Here is a 16,503-nt window from a genome sequence, read left to right as displayed (position 1 = left end):
ATGTATCTGGCTGCTGAACCATCTAGCTTGGCTACCTGTAACATATGGGAAAATGGAATACTGCTCAAAGAGCCAAATTGAGAGCTTAGAATAAGCGTTCTTAACTTGGGGCTCGTGAACTTTTTTTTCTTAATATTTGAGGGCTATTTTAATATAATTGGCTTTCTTTTTCATCTTACATATTTTATTTAATGCATTTAAAAACATGAGAAGGGATCCCAGGGCCTAAAAAAAGGTGAAGAATCCCTGGGTTAGAGTATATGAAAATACTTAAATATTTTTAACCCCTTTTTTATCCAAAAGATTTTCTTCAGAGTTCCCTTGATCTGTGTTCAGTATAGAAACAGGCCTGAGCCAGAGGGTCATGAAGCTTGCCTCGTTTTTGGTCAACAAGCATTTATTAAAGCACCTATTGTGGGCCAGGGGCTATCTCCAGTCATCTTGATATATATCTGGCCACTGGACCCAGATGGCTCCAGAGGAGAAAGTGAGGCTGGTGACCTCTCACGGCTCTGCCTCACTTAAATCCAACTCATCTGCAAGTCATGGCATCACCTCCCTGATGTCTTGGTCCTCTTTGAGAACAAAGGACAAACAAACAATACTGTGGGCCAGGCTTCTGCAATCAACGATACAGACAAGATATTTTCAGAGGGATTGAACCCTTTGGGATCATAGGGTCTTAGATGTGAAACAGGAAAGGGCCTCAGAAACCAACTTTTCTAACCTTAATTTGCCCAATGTCACATATGTAGTGACAGGGGCAGTATTTGAACCCAAGTCCTTGGACCCCATTGGCTGTTTCTTTCTGCCAGATTGCCTTAAGTAACATATTTATCCAGCATGGCTGCAGTTCAAGCGTCCACTGTCCTTGGCAGTGGAGAAGACTAAAACTTAGGTAAATCTTTGCAGTTCTGCGATGGGCTAGGGTGCAGACTGTAGTATACAGCTGTATTAAAGTTGGAAAATAAATTGTGTGAAGTTCAAGGAAGGAGGAAAGCATGATTTAGGAGTAATGGATTTCAAGAGATTGGGGGAAAAGACATGAAAATTGAGAAGGAATTTGAAAGGTGGAAATGTGACTCCTTCCTTGAAACTTCAGGAATATTGAACCCATCAATAGTCAGTCAAACATTTAAGTGCCTTCTCTATACTAGGCATTGTGTTAAGCACAGAGGGATACAAAGAAAGGCAAGAGATAGGCTCTGCCCTCTGGGAGTTCACAATCTAATGCAAGCAGAACAATGATCAAACAATGATCAAACGAGGGGATTTTTCTTGACCAACCAGAACCCCAGCATGGATTGTATGGCCCTTAAACTAAATTGAACCCTAGGTTATGAAAATGTCTGTGTGTCTTATCAGACCAGCAATCTACATTTTAGGGTTAATTGTCCTGCCCTCTTGGGGCGGCGCATTCACATTGCTGGGGGGAGGTTAGCTATTACTCTTATACCAGACCATTTCTGGTGAGGCGTGACTCTCGGCAGAGTTGGTGAACTCTGTTCAGTTATATCCGACTCTTCATGACCCCATTTGGGGTTTTCTTGGCAAAGATATTGGAGTGGTTTGCCATTTCCTTCTCCGATTCATTTTATAGACAAGGAAACTGAGGCCAACAGGGTGAAGTGACTTGCCCAGGGTCACACAGCCAGTCAATGTCTGAGGTTGCATTTGAACTTAGGTCTTCCTGACTCCAGGCCTAGTGCTCTATCCCCTGCTCCACCCAGCTGCCCCAGGTGGACTCTAGGCATGTATTTTCTTTTTCTTTTTTCTTTTCTTTTTGGGGTGAGGCAGTTGGGTTAAGTGACTTGCCCTGAGTCACACAGCTAGTGAGTGTTACGTGTCTGAGGCTGGATCTGAACTTAGGTCCTCCTGACTCCAGAGCTCTATCCACTGCTCCACCTAGCTGCCCCTCTGACCGTGTATTTTCATACATGGTCAGTGACGATGACCTGGATGACCTGTTTTACTTAAATGCATTTATTTGCTACAAGGGAGGGTTCTGTGGGGTGTATGGGGGAGGAATCCTTTGGGAATGATGGTGATATTTTTTTTTTTTAAATCAAAACACTTCTAAAAATACAAACGCATTTAAAATTGGGACACAATTGTTTGGTTGCACATTTCCATGTTTTAAGGTAGAGATGGGGTGTCCTGAGGTTTGATCGGGCCCTCATAACAGCTGCTTCTGCTTGCATCCCTGGGTCCTCAGGAATGCCAGCTGCTACTTTGACATAGAATGGTGTGACAAGCGGATCACTCTCAAGGCTGCCAATGGGAAATATGTCACCGCAAAGAAAAATGGACAGCTGGCAGCCTCTGTGGAAGCTGCAGGTAAGACTGAATTAAGGAGAGTGGAGGAGAAAAGGGAAGGGGGTACTCGTTAGGTTTCGTTTTAAGAAGTGTTGAAGCTTTTCCATTTGTAATTCTGAATTCATCTAGTTCAGGGGTGGAAAACTCAGTCAGACAAAAAAAAACAAAACACCCAGCAATCAACAATTGAAATCCCTGAAAGTTAAAAAAAAAAAAAAAGTACATGTGTTCTCTGTAGATTTACATATATGTTACCTTTCTTAGCATGATGGCTGAGGTTGCTTTTTTTTTGGTCTATACTTGTATCTGTTGACACTAAAAACCGCCATTTGCAACTAGCTTTTTCCATATTCACATCTGCTGATTTGGCATGCAGATGCCTCTTGCAAGAGTGTTTTTTTTTTTCCTAACTGTTCCTAGCAGTTAGTGTGTGGTAACAAAATGAGTGTGTCCCTTAGAGAGAATTAGATAATAAATGGGGATTTTTTTTCTTAATTTTTTCTTTTATCCCCTTAAGTTTGGGAAGTCGTTGGCAGTGGGTTTTTTTTCTCCCCACTAGAAGGGGAGGGGAAAATGTATACTTTCTACCCTTAACTTTTCAGATTTTCAGAACATTTTCTGATTATTGTTTTTGGTTTGGGGAGGATGGAGAGAACAAAATTCAAACCAGAAGCTCAAAGAGGAAACTCTGTGCTCAGTGATAGAGGAAGGGTGCCAGGTATAGGAGACAGACCTTACCCTTTGACAGGTGACAATGCAGTTGGACAGATGAGATAAATGTCCCTCACAGATGGAAAAAAGCTCCCCCTAAACTGTGATTTTGCCTGGAGAACAGCCATAGGCTTCCTTGGAACCCACTCCCACCTGCACCTTGACCCTCACTTGTCCAAGAATGTCATTCATGGTACCTACGTCCAGCTCCTCTCTTGTCGCCTCAGGAGCCCCATCTACTCCTTCCCATCCCGCTTAGAAAAATTCTCCTTTAGACCATTAGGTCCAAATAAGTTTGTATATCCAGTCTCATCAATGATTTCATAACCCAAAGAGCCAGCCGTCCTCTCCTATGTTAATAAGGCTTTGTGACCCTTGCTTTTACCTAAGATGACTATCTCTCTCTTTTACCAAATCCTTTTGACCCCAAATTGTGTCCTTTTGGCAAGAGCAAATGACCCTGATTTCCTTTGAATTTGGAAAGTTAACTATTACTTTCTTCCTTTTTTGCTCTTTTCCTGTTGGGTAGGAGAAACTGAGTATTTCTTGATGAAACTGATCAACCGGCCCATCATCGTCTTCCGTGGGGAACACGGCTTCATTGGATGCCGGAAGGTGACCGGAACCCTGGATTCCAATCGATCCTCGTACGATGTATTCCAACTGGAATTTAACGATGGTGCCTACAATATCAAAGGCAAGTTCTGCTGTTCTTGGGGAGGGGGGTGGAAGGCTTAGCCACACTTTTCCCTCAGTCATTGCTGCTCTTGAGGAGGTAACAGGAGGCACGTAGAAGGTGTCTTCTTGTTATGGCTTTGGAGCTAGAATGTAAGGACCATGTAGTCCTTTTCATTTCACAGTTAAGGAGCTGAGAGGAGTTAACTGAAAGGATCTCATAGGTAGTAGGTGGCAGAGGTGAGATTTGAACTCAGGTCCTCTCACTCTAAATCCATTCTTTAAAATTTTCAGAACGCAATCTTTCTATCACAGTAACTCTATTAGATGTGATTCAGGACAGATTTTTTTGTTGTTGATTTCAGCTTTGTGGTTTGTGGACTCCTTAATATAGAGCAAAAAGACCTTATCTCTCCTATCCATCTATCACCTAGTCCTAACATAATTTTCCTATATTTTTTAAAAAAAAAGGTTAGAGGCTCAGATTTGGAAGAGACTTAAAGGGGAATCTAGCCCAGTCCACATCTGACTGAGAAATCCCACCACAATATCCAGCAAATCCCTTTGCTTAGAGATCTCTAGGGAGAGGGAAATCACTATCTCAAAGGATTCTAACTAAGAAGGAACTGCCTTCATTTTTACAGTCAAGGAAACTGAGGCCCAGAGAGGTTCTGAGTTGCCTGTGATCATGTAGATAATAAATGTCAACTAGACTGAACCTGCGGAGGCTGGAGCCGAGTAGACAGAGAAGGCAAAAACATCTGTGCAGAGACTAAGTCACCAGTTTATTGTCTATAGTGAGGGAAGACGGCTTGCAAGCTTGCCAGGCCCCCCCCCCCCCCGGGGACATATGTGACATTGTCATAGCTATTCCCTCTGGCCTCCACAGGCCAAGAGGTTCTGTCCAGTTGACATAACAGAGGTGGGTCCTCTAATGCCAAAGCCAGTATTTCTTTCATTATTCATAGACTTAGTATGAGAGCCCCAAATACACCATAGGAAGTACATCTAGGCAAAGCACCTAGATGCTGCACAGGTAGGGAAACTGAGGCCCAGAAAAGGAACTTGGTCTAGACTGCACATGGAGCCAGTGGAAGAAGCCAGGACTGGAATCTAGTGTCCTGACGTTCAGGCCTGAGCTTTCATCAACCCTCCCCAGGACACACACTTCCTCCCAGTGGCCCATAGACTGACAGACGCACGTAAATACTCAGGAAACCATGTGAAGTGGTATGGGATCCTAATTTCCCAGTAAGTTAGACTGTATGCCTTGGTCCCCCGGGTCTCTACTCCCATTGCCCCCCATTCTACTCTTAGATAGCTAATTATTGGGATGTTTCTCATTCCTAGCACCCTGTTCTGCTTCTGAATGTCAACCAACATGGTTCTGAAGCCAGATAGAACAAGTTAATCCTTCTTCCATGACAGCCATAAAAATACTTAAGGACATCTGTACTGTCTTTCTCCCACCTCCTAACTAGCCTGGATCAGATTTTTTTTCTTCTCCAGATTCATTTCTGTGTCTTTAAAATTCAGATTTTAATCTATATTGTACTATCTTACATTACTTTTTTTGGGGGGCGGTCCAGGTGTGTGATTTAATCAACCTAGGGAGCTCTCAGTATGGAAATGCCTTCCTTCAATGCACATAAACAAAGGGTTTGTAAAACTTAAGGTATGAATGACTGGTCCATGGTATGATTTATAAAAACTCTGTATTTTTACTTTCTGGTAGTGTCTAATATTACAGATTACCTGTGGGTCTTTGCAGATTTCTAGTGGTCTTTTAAGCCACTCATCTGGCATTTTGTCAACTTGGGTTTCCCATAGTATGGAAAGAAATTTGCACTAGAACTCATGAAGTCTGGGTTCTAGTCCTGGCTTTGCCACTAGCAGTTAGTTGGGTGTCTCAGGAAGATATTTTCATCTCGAGTCTTATTTCTTCATTTGCTTTTTTAAAATGTGGACAGACTAGATTTTTAAAAAAATTTTTATTTCTAACCTTCTGTTTTCCTATCACTTAGATCTCCCCCTATTCATTCCTCCTCTTGGAGAGCCATTACAAATAATGTGAACATTGAAAAAAATCTGAGGGGTATGTGCATGCACTTGTGAACCCTTAGCCCTTGCAAAGGAACAGAGAGGTTAGATTAGATAATTTCTGAGATCACTTCCGTGGAGGACTGGAAGAGAGCATAGGATTTGGAGTCACAGAGTTTGGGTTCTAATTCAGCCACTGACTTCTCATGGGACCTTGGGCGAGTAACAACCTCTTTGAGGCGCAGGTTCTCATCCCTCAAATAAGAGTTGCTCTAGAGAAAGTTCTTAGCATGGAATCCATGAACTTGTGATTTTAATATTTTGTTAACTGGATTTCAATATAATTGTTATCCTTTTTAATCTTATGTGTTTTGTTTTGTGAATTTAAGAACACTGTTCTGAGAAGGGGTCTCTGGACTTCACCAGATTGTCCAAAAGGTCCATGACACAGAAATGGTTAAGAATCCCTACATTAGAGGATCCCTAAGGTTTCTTCCAGGTGCAGATTTGATTGACTTAATGTAGATATGCTTGATCCCTGTGTCTTTCTCAGGGGCATAGCTAAACAGATGTTAATGACGGTAGAACTTGGCTGGTGATTCTTATCTCTCCTGAATTTCCTCATTAGGCAAGGAGCCAAGGACTAGAGAACAGTGGAATGTTTTCTTATCTGTTTGATGGAGTCTCATTCCATCAATAGAAGTCACCCAAAGTCCCATTTCTCCTCTAAGTAAAACCCACCACTTCCCCACTGGTACCATTCACTGAAAATATCAATCGGCAGGTAACACACAAGAGCTCTAGTGACATCACATGACCATTTTAATCACTGTTCCTAGGGGAAGTTGGGGAAAAGCGGGGGGGACAGACTTTTAAAAAATTATAAAATATAAAGTCTTGAAGGGAGTAGCACTGACTTAAATTCCAGAGTGCTGGAAATGCTACCCAAGACTACTCTTTGAAGTTTGGGTTGTTTAATGGAAAGTGCTGAGACCTGGGACTGAATCTTGGCTCTGCTTCCATCTAACTCATGACCTTGGGCAAGTAAAATCACTTCCCTTCTCTTGTCATCCTTTTCTTCCTCTGACCTAGAGGATCTGAGGGTTCTCTTCGAGTTCAGAATCTTTGACGTGATGAAAGAAGTCACCTAAAGACAAAGGGATCACACTACATTACTTGGGAATGAAACTTGAAAAACTTCCTCTCTTCCAGGAAGTACTGCAGACTGAAAACACAGCTTGAAGACGTTTAGACAAAACCAAGGGTGATAGCTATGGTTTATCAAAGAGAAGGTCGGCATTTGGGGGGAATGTCATGAGTCTTTTCCTCATGACGTGCCTCTGTCAGAGAAATACTCCCAGGCTGGTGAGGGAATTTGAGGTTGATACAGGATGATAATTCAATTCAGCAAATCCTTAGGCACCTCTTGTGTGTGAGGGATACAGACAGCCTATGCTCTTGAGGAACTTTTGTGTTCTACTTTGGGGATGCAGGTCCTCAGATAAGCAAAACAGAAGGCAATTTGAGATGGGAGAGAGCACCAGCAACTCCAAGTTGACAGGCATTTATTAAGTGCTTACTGTGTGCCAGGCACTGTGAGTACAAAGAAAGGCAAAATTATTCCCTACCCTCACAGAACCTACAACCTAAAACTACCTCCAAACATGTTATATACAACAGGATTGCTTTGAGCTAATATTGGAAGGGAGGTTTGTGAAGTAGTGGTTGGAATGCTGAGTTTGGAGTTGGGAAGTTCAAATCCTGCCTTAAACATTTACTGTATGTGACTCTGGGCAAGTCACTAAACGTTTCGGGAGGCACCTTTTAAAAAAGCAAGGTTTGGGCTCTTTGGCCATTAAGGGTCCGTTCCAGCTTTAGATTTATAGTCCAGGGGCAGCTGGACAAGTAGGTGAGTGGGTAGAGTGTTGGATCTTTGGTCAAATGCAGCCTCAGATGGTTACTAGCTGTGTGACCCTGGGCAAGTCACTTCACCCTGTTTGCCTCAGTTTCCTCATCTGTAAAATGAGTTGGAGAAGGGAATGGCAAACTACTCTAGTATCTTTGCCAAGAAAACCCCGAATGGGATTACAAAGAGTCAGACACGACGGAACAACAACAATAACTTAAATTAATGAAATTATTTCATAAAATTTAATGACAAACAATGAGATTTTTTTTAAGTGAGGCAGTCAGGGTTAAGTGACTTGCCCAAGGTCACACAGCTAGTATGTGTCGTTTGGTCTGAGGCTGGATTTGAACTCAGGTCCTCCTGAATCCAGGGCCGGTGCTCTATCCACTGCGCCACCTAGCTGCCCCGACAAACAATGATATTTAAAAAAACACTTAGCACAGTGCCTGGCACATTCTAGGCTCTTATGAAATGCATGTTCTCTTCTCTAGGGAAGGGGTCAGTTGAGCTTGAACCATAGGGAAAAGTGAAAGGGGAATGCAGTCTATGACTGTGTCATGATGGCAGGTGGAATGTTTGGGAGGGGCCTAATAATCCCGTGGCTAGAAAGGTAGGTTGGACTCCGGGTGGTTTGATGACAAGTGTTTCGTTCTCCTTCTCCCTCTGCAGATTCTACTGGGAAGTACTGGATGGTGGGAAATGAATCATCTGTCACCAGCAGCAGCAATACTCCAGTGGACTTCTTTTTCGAGTTCTGCGACTATAACAAAGTAGCCATCAAAACCAATGGCCGGTATCTGAAGGGCGATCATGCCGGGGTCCTGAAAGCTTCCACAGAAGCCATTGACCCTTCTACACTCTGGGAGTACTAAATGCACTTTAGTGTTGGGTTTTCCCACCTCCCACCCAACCCCCACCCTCCCCAACCCAGTTCCCAGATCCTGCCCTGATGATAGTTTTCATTTCTGCCCTTTTCTTTTCATCCATCTTGCTTCCCTCTGCTCCTCACCCTGCCCCCACCTCTATCTGTGGAAGGATTTCAGGATGGCTTGCTATATTCCTACCTTTTTTTTTTTTTTAATCTCTCTTGCCTTCTCTGTTTTCAGGGGTTTGTTTTGCGTGTTAATGGTGTGGGGGTGTGGGAAGAAGTCTTTTGCCTTTCAAACTGGAAAACCCAGAGAAAATGGTGCATCATCTCATGCCTTTGTAGTTTGCTTGGTTTGGGACATTCTCTATGCCCGCCATTTTGGGGGCGAGGCAGGAAGTGTCTTCAGCCTAATCCCAATCAAGCAAACACAAGGAAAATTTTTAAGAATCATCTCCACCCTCTCTTCTGTGCCATAGTATGGTGCTGGTACCTTTTTTTTTCTTTCTTTCTTTTTTTTTTTTAAATTCTGACCTCTGGTGACTCTGTCTGTGCTGCTGTTGAACCTTACTGCCTGCCTGCTTTGACTCTGGCAAATGGTGCTATGAGTAGGCTTTCAGGGCTAGTGGGACCAGCGCTATCTTTAACCATGGGTTAGGATGGAAGAAGCACTGAATTCTGGGACCAGACACGAGGCAACCAGCCTCCTCAGAGCAACGGGCCTGAATGAACTTTGCTAGCTTCCTCAGTCCCTGGAGGAATCACTAGTATGGTGGCCTGACTACTAAAATGAGAAGTCAAGAGAAAGTGTGACCGGCTTACCTCCTGGACTGGTCCACTGATTTGTAGCTGGTACAACTAGAAGTTTGCTTATAGCCTTTTAGACCCAAGGAAACCTCCTGTGAGACCATGGAGGATTCATGGTGGTATGGCTAGCATCTTCTCTGCCCTAGATTACCACCTTCCTTCCCCCCTCGTAAGGAAAAGATAAATAAACCAAGTGTGCTAGGAATGACTTTCCTGCCAACTTTTACCAGATGCTTCCCCAAAGCCGGGCTTCCCCAGTGGCTAAGAGAGCATCCCACATTGAGCATGTGTGACCCGACTGGATTAACTGGGCACTCTTGGTCATATCCAGAGCCCTTTCTGTCCATGGGAAGGTGACATCTACCTCTGTGGTGGCACTAGACCCCCCTGGGTGCCTTCCAATTTTTCAGCCAGGTAATCTCCCCACCCCTCCACACCCCCAACCCTTTAGGAGAAGGAATACTATTGCCTTCCAGCATGGCTGGGCAGGGATAGGACACCCCAGCTTAGGGGTTGCTAAGCTTTAAACTTGGGGATAGAAGCCTAGCCATATGTTAAATTTTCTGCTGGCTAGTACCCAAACCCTTGGAGCTGCTGCAGGCGCTTTAGAAGTAGTGGGCTGGATACAATACCCTTTGGTTGGAAAGAGCCAAGCTGACTTGCTTTTTAGTTCCCTTCTCTCATTTTCCATGAATAATGGTTGGAATTGCAAAAAGAAGGTAAAATATCCATTTGTACATCTTGCTTGGTGAACTTTGCACAGTGGTGGTGGTTCGGTCTTTTTTTGTGTGTTGCTTTTTTTTTCTCCTCCCTCTTTATATAATCTACTGGAAACCTCTAACCTAACTGCACATTTTTTGTTTTAACTGCTAGATGCCCATCCTCAATTGTAGCTACTCCATTGCCCTGTGGCTGGAATGCTCTTTGGGATTCACTCAACCCTTATTTTCCCAGTCCCCTCCCCCTTCCCCCTTTTCCAGGGGCTCTCCCTTCTGCAACGATGGCATGAAAATATCCTATGTTACTGGACGCAGAGAAATGACCAAAACAGTATTTTTTTTATATCTATTTATATAAGCTCTCCGTGGCACTAACAGATGTTGTCTGTAATTGGTCTGCATTAGAATATAACAGTGTGAACGTCTGTAAGAGGTGATGCTGAACCTTCGGGGTTGATGCAGGCGCTGAGGAGGGATTCTCCTCAGAAAGCATTGCTTCTCCGTCTGCCGACTCCCTGCCTGCTTGCTCTCTGTGCCTCCCTCCCCTCTTGGCTGCCTCCCTCCACCAGCTAGACTTGGAATGTGAACTCCCCTCTATCCCCTTTCCAAGCTCAAAGTAGTTGTAACCCCCATCCTGCTTACCAGCGGGGGACTTCTTTCTTTTGATAACTCCCCTTTTCTGGTGGGCTTGACTGGCTCCCGTGGGGACCCCCCCCCACACACCCCCGATTCATCTTCAAACCTTGCCCAGCTCTCAAGTACTGGGGAATTGCTTTCATGGCTCTTTGTGCTTGAGGGTCAGGAAGAAACATGCTAAGAGAGGACGGCTATCCATGATTGGGAGAAAGGAGAAGAGCACTCCCTCAGACGCCTTATCCCCCTGTTGCCTCCTCCCCTCTGAGTCGGTGCTTAATGTCTGTAACTGGAATCTGAAATTCTTGTAGAGGGGACTTAGAACCAACTCTTCCTGGTTCCTCCTTCACCGTTGTATGTTGTCAGCCCCTTGGATCTCCAGGGGCTTCAGATAGACAGAACTTTTGGGAGACCAAAGCCATGTCCGAAAGAGAATTTGGGCAACCTGAAGTCACCATGTGCTTTCTGGCCTTCCCCTGCCTTCAGCTTTGTGCGCCCCACCCCTGCCCCTGCCCCATCCATTCCCAAATAGCCATCTGGCCCCTGGTTGCCTCCTTGCTGGCTTCTCCCTGTGAAAGTAGGTTGAGAATCCTTTTTTTCTATCTCTTGTATCAGGTGTCGTGGCTCCAAAAGCAGCCCCTTCGGGTGGTAAATTTTCAGTTTTTAATTTTTTTTTTCCAAGTGCCATTTGTATAACTTAAATCACAAATAGCTTCAACTGGAAAATAAAAAAATAAAAAAAGAACAAGAGCAACAAATGTCTCTGATAGTGCTTTGTGTGTTTGGGAAATGAGATGGGAAAAGATTGGGAGAACCACGAATGATTCAAGATGGTGGAATGGTGTAGGGAAGGGTCACAGACCCAGGAAGTGTTTTGTTCTGTGGACCAAAGTCCCACACAAAGTATTTATTTATTTAATTTAGTATTTTATTTTCCTCAGTTACATGTAAAAACAATTTTTAACATTTATTTTTAAAACTTTTTGAGTTCCAAGTTTTCTCCCTTCCTCCCTCCCCCCTCCCCCCCCCATTGAGAAGGCAGGCAATTGGATATAGGTTATACATGTGTAGTCATGCGAAACATATCCATAATAGTCATGTTGTGTGGGGGGTGGGGGGAAACATAGACCAAAAGAAAACCTAAGAAAGTTAAGTAAAAAAAAGTATGCTTTAGTCTATATTCAGACACCATCAGTTCTTTCTTTGGGGATAGATAACATTTTTCATCATAAGTCCTTCAGAGTTGTCTTTGATCGTTGAATTGCAGAAAATAACTAAGTCATTCACAGCTGATCATCTTACAATATTGTTCTTCGTACTTTGTACACAGTACATTTCACTTTGCATTAGCTCATGCAAGTCTTTCCAGGTTTTTCTGAGAGTATCCTGCTCATAATTTCTTATAGTACAATAGTATTCCATCATAATCACATACCACAACTTGTTCAGCCATTCCCTAATTGATGGGCATCCCCTCAGTTTCTAACTCTTTGCCCCCAGAAAAGAGCTGCTACAGCAAGTATCTAGTAAGCACCTACTATGTGGTAGACACAAGGGCTACAGAAAGAGAGCAGCCTTTGCCCCAAGGGGGCTTACAGTCACTGGGGGGAAAATATTCATACACATAAATATATGTATGTATGCACACACAGATAATAGAAATTAAGATGGGGGGAAGGCAGAAAGGTACTTTTGTTAGGAGATGACAGACAACCTGAGCCATGAAAATCATTAGGATTTTCAAGAAAAGACTGGGACGGGAAAAAAAAGACTGGGAGGGAAAACGTTCTCAAGCTTGGTGGGACCTGCCTATGCAAATGCATGAAGGTGTAGAATGGAATTTCTTAATGATGGGAAATGGGCTTTTCTCTCACCTAGGAACTAAGGAAGTGGCTTCAAAAGAGTTTCCTACTGAATTAGAGACCTTTATTCAGATTGCAGAGTGAAGTAAGCCAGAACCAGGAAAACAATTTAAATAATAATATGGCAAAAGTAAACAACTTTGAAAGACTTAGGTCAGATTAACAACCATGATTCTAGAGGACCAGTGATGAAACATGCCTCCCACCTCTTGATACAAGTGATGGGTATTATTTATAGATACATGTGTATGTATATGATTTGTAGGTATATATATAATTTCATATTTTATAAATTTTATGTTTTGAAATTTTATAATATATAAAACATGTATATACACACACGTATATAAACAATTTCTTTTGCTTGATTTCGTATTTGTTACAAGAGATTCATTTTTTTTCTTTTTTCCAATGAGGAGGGAATGCAAGGGAGAGAAAATAAATTTTTGTTCATTGAAAAAAAAATTTGGGGGGGGGCAGCTAGGTGGCTCAGTAGATGTAGCACTGACCCTGGAGTCAGGAGGACTTGAGTTCAAATGTGGCCTCAGACACATAATACTTCCTAGCTGTGTGACTCTGGGCAAGTCACTTAACCCCAATTGCCTCACAAAAAAAAAAAAATTTAATTTGCAGATGGGAAATTAGAGGTGTAGCCCCTGGTTTAAAATAATGAGTCAGTTTTGAAATTACTTTCTGAGAAGGGGGAGAGGCGATACTAGCCAGTGTGTTTCTGGAATGCTTAGTTTGGGGTACATCTCACATCTGGATTATTTTGTTGATGAATTGCAGTGTATCCAAAGAAGGGTTATCAAGGAAATGAAGGGCCTAGAAACTTTGAGGGGGAGAGACTGAAAAAATTGGAGTTGTATAGTCAGAAAGGAGCATGATGTGGACTGGTAGACAGGATTGCTAGGTGCAAGAAGGACTGACTGATGGAATAAGACTTAGACTGGAGTCAGAGGAGTCCTGAGTTAGAATCCTGCCAAGCTCTGCCACCATCTGTGTGAAATGTGAGCCACTTCCCTCTGTGGGCCTCAGGCTTCTGTAGGATGAGGACGTTGGAATCGATATGGTCTCTAAAGTCTCTCAGCTCTAAGTCTCTGAGCCTATGATTTCTTCTGTATTACTTTAGAGGGCAAAAGTGGTACCAGTGAATGGGTATTACAGGGAGGCAGGCCTCAGGTCAACATTAAGGAACAACTTTGTAAGAGCCAGATGGGGTAAGCTGCTTGGGCAACCTAGGATAGGAAGGATTCATACAAAGGCTGGCTGATCATTTGTCAAGCAGGGTATGGAGGGGATTCCTGGGCTGAGTAGGCCTGGCTTCTAAAACCCTGTCCAAATGAAGTTTCCAAAATTCTATCACTGGTTTCCCAGCACCACCACTTCTTCTTTTTGCCTGGAAACATGGGCTCAGTACAAGGCAATGAGGTGATTTTCAGAACTACAGTGAAAATTAAAAAAAAAAAAAACTACAGTGGATGCCCTGAGAAGACATCCCAGGGGGTTCTGTTACCTCCGTCCGCCCGCCCACCACCCCCATGCTGGGCTGTAGCAGCTAGTCACATAGAGCTGTGAGGCAGGTGTTCCGTCAAAGCTTCCAGCTGTTGCTAATTAGCAAGTTGGAATGTTAGCCTTTCCCTATCAATATCTGCTTCCCTGCAACCCTGTGAGGCCTCATTGTACCCCTTCCTCCCCAGTTCCCCAATTGACTGGCTGCAAGGTGAGAGTGAAGAGGAAAAGGATGTGATACTCACCACAAGAAAAATGGCAATCCAATTCCCAACCAACAAGTCTTTACTGAAGCCTACAATATGCATAGCACATCCCCAGGGCTATAACGAGGGTAGAGTGACTGGGGCTTTGCTTCAGGGTGATGGCATTTTCAGTCTTTCAGCAGCCCAAGAAATAACAACTGAACACCTAATAAGCAAGAATAATTAGTTTGAAGCAGTAAGCTACGAAATGACACCTCCCTATAGCTGTGGCAGCCCCAGTTGGGTTTCCTGAAGAGTGTCTGCCCCATCCCTCCTTCAGATGAACTTGTCTTAAAAGTTGATTTGAAGTTGTGCTTTGTACCTCTTGTCCCAGGTATAAAAACTTAGTTACAACTCTGTACATCCACAGGGGATAGTCCTTACGCTCGAGGAATTTACAAGCTGAGGATAAAAGACATTAATATAAATGGATGCATAATATTTCAATGGGTCTATGAGAGAGAGAACCTTTGAGGTTTATAAAACACTCCAAATATCTCATTTTGATCCTCACAACAATCCAAGGAGGTAGGTGATATTATATAGGACCCCCATTTTACTGATGAGGAAACTGGGGCAAATAGAGGTTAAGTGACTTGCCCAGGGTCACATAGCTAGTAAGTGTCTGAGGACAGATTTGAACTTAGATCTTCCTGACTCCAGCCCAGAGCTCTATCCACTGCATCACCTACCTAGCTTCCACAGTGGGCGTGGAATATTGCACACAGTATCTTACTTAGTGGATGTTCTAGTTAATTTTACTGAACTGTTTTCCCCTTTCTTCATTCTTTGTTATAAGGGATGGGAAGGGGAAGGATATATTGGGGAAATGTAGGTGAAGGAAAAATAAGCGGTATCAAAAATTACATTTTTAGAAAAGATTTCGTGGAGGTAGAAATCGAACTGGGTAGGATTTAGGTAGTGGGCAGCTAGGTGGTGCAGTGGATAGAGGACAGGATCCAGAGTCAGGAAGATCTGGGCTCAAATCTGGCCTCAGACACTTACTAGCTGTGTGACCCTGAGCAAGTCACTTCACCCTGTTTGCCTCAGTTTCCTCATCTGTAAAATGAGCTGGAGAAGGAAATGGCAAATTGCTCCAGTACCCTCGTCAGGAAAACCCCAAATGGGGTCAGGGAGAGTTGGACACAGCTGAAACGACTCAGCAACTGCAGGATTTAGGTAGAAGGAAAGGGAAAGACTCAGAGGTAGAAAAGCTCAAATCAGAATGTGAGTGTTAGGGGGCCAGTCTTGCTGGGACAGAAGGTTCAGTAGGTCACCAGATCACAGATTTAAAGTTGGAAAGGACCTTACACCATCTAATCCAGTCTCCCCATTTTGTAGAAGAGGAAACTGAGGCCCAAGGAGGTCATGATTTGCCTGAGGTCATACAGGCACAATCCTAAGTGTCAAAAGTGGAATCTGAGCCTAAGTCCCATTGTAGGAGGCAGGTAGGCGGTGCAGTGGGTAGAGAACTGGGCCTGGAGTCAGGAAGATTTGAGTTCAAATCCAGCCTCAGAGACTTACTAGCTGAGCGACCCTAAGCAAACCTCTGTTTGCCTTAAACCACAGGAGAAGAAAATGGTAAACCACTCCAGTATCCTTGCCAAGAAAATCCCCCAGACAGCTGCTGTGCTATGGTCCATGGGGCCACGAAGAGCTGAACACCACTGATTAACTCAACAACAACCCTTTGTAGTAGAAGGTTGGGGTAGGATAACTGTGCTTGTGAGCTACTGATGTGGGCTTCACCCCCTGCTTTCACTGGGATGAAGTATAGGGAAAGGAGACCCAGAGAGGTCAAAGATGACTTTAGGAGGAAACCATCAAAATATAGCATGCCCCTTCAGCTCCAAGGATCTAACGAGGCCCAGAGGCTCCGTCCATGGGGTCATTCTGCCAGCCAGCGTGGGCCTTTGCAGCAAAGCCCCTTTGGCTGCCCACAAAGTTTCCTTCTTACTATTCTTTGCAGTCTGCTCTCCCTTCTCATCTCTGCTCTCTGGCTTCTGGAAGAGGTCAGAGAAGACTCCGTTCAGATCTCACCGAAGGGTCTACAGGACACCCTTCCCACTCCCCCTTGCTGCTTGTGTCTTCTGTCTGAAATCATCTTCCACTTAGAGTACTCATCTCACATGTACAGATGTTGAGTCCCCATTAGAATGTCAGCTTCTTGAGGGCAAGGGCTAACTACCCTTTGTTTTTCTTGGTATCT

General features: G+C 43.8%; 1 protein-coding gene across 1 annotated transcript in view; it reads left to right on the top strand.

The window, feature by feature from the left end:
* The window catches only part of FSCN1 (fascin actin-bundling protein 1), a 42,062-nt gene extending 30,633 nt beyond the window's left edge, over positions 1-11,429 (top strand). The window contains exons 3-5 of the mRNA XM_027874842.1: positions 2,216-2,337; positions 3,557-3,724; positions 8,321-11,429. Of these exons, the coding sequence (XP_027730643.1) occupies positions 2,216-2,337; positions 3,557-3,724; positions 8,321-8,523 (493 nt within the window). The 3' untranslated portion in view covers positions 8,524-11,429. The remainder of the gene's footprint in view (positions 1-2,215; positions 2,338-3,556; positions 3,725-8,320) is intronic.
* The last annotated feature ends 5,074 nt before the right edge of the window (positions 11,430-16,503 follow it).

Source organism: Vombatus ursinus, unplaced genomic scaffold (genome assembly GCF_900497805.2).
Source record: "Vombatus ursinus unplaced genomic scaffold, bare-nosed wombat genome assembly UNPS02014807.1, whole genome shotgun sequence".
NCBI lineage: Eukaryota > Metazoa > Chordata > Mammalia > Diprotodontia > Vombatidae > Vombatus > Vombatus ursinus.
Note: the sequence above shows the minus strand (reverse complement) of the source record. Positions and strands in the feature narration are given on the sequence as shown.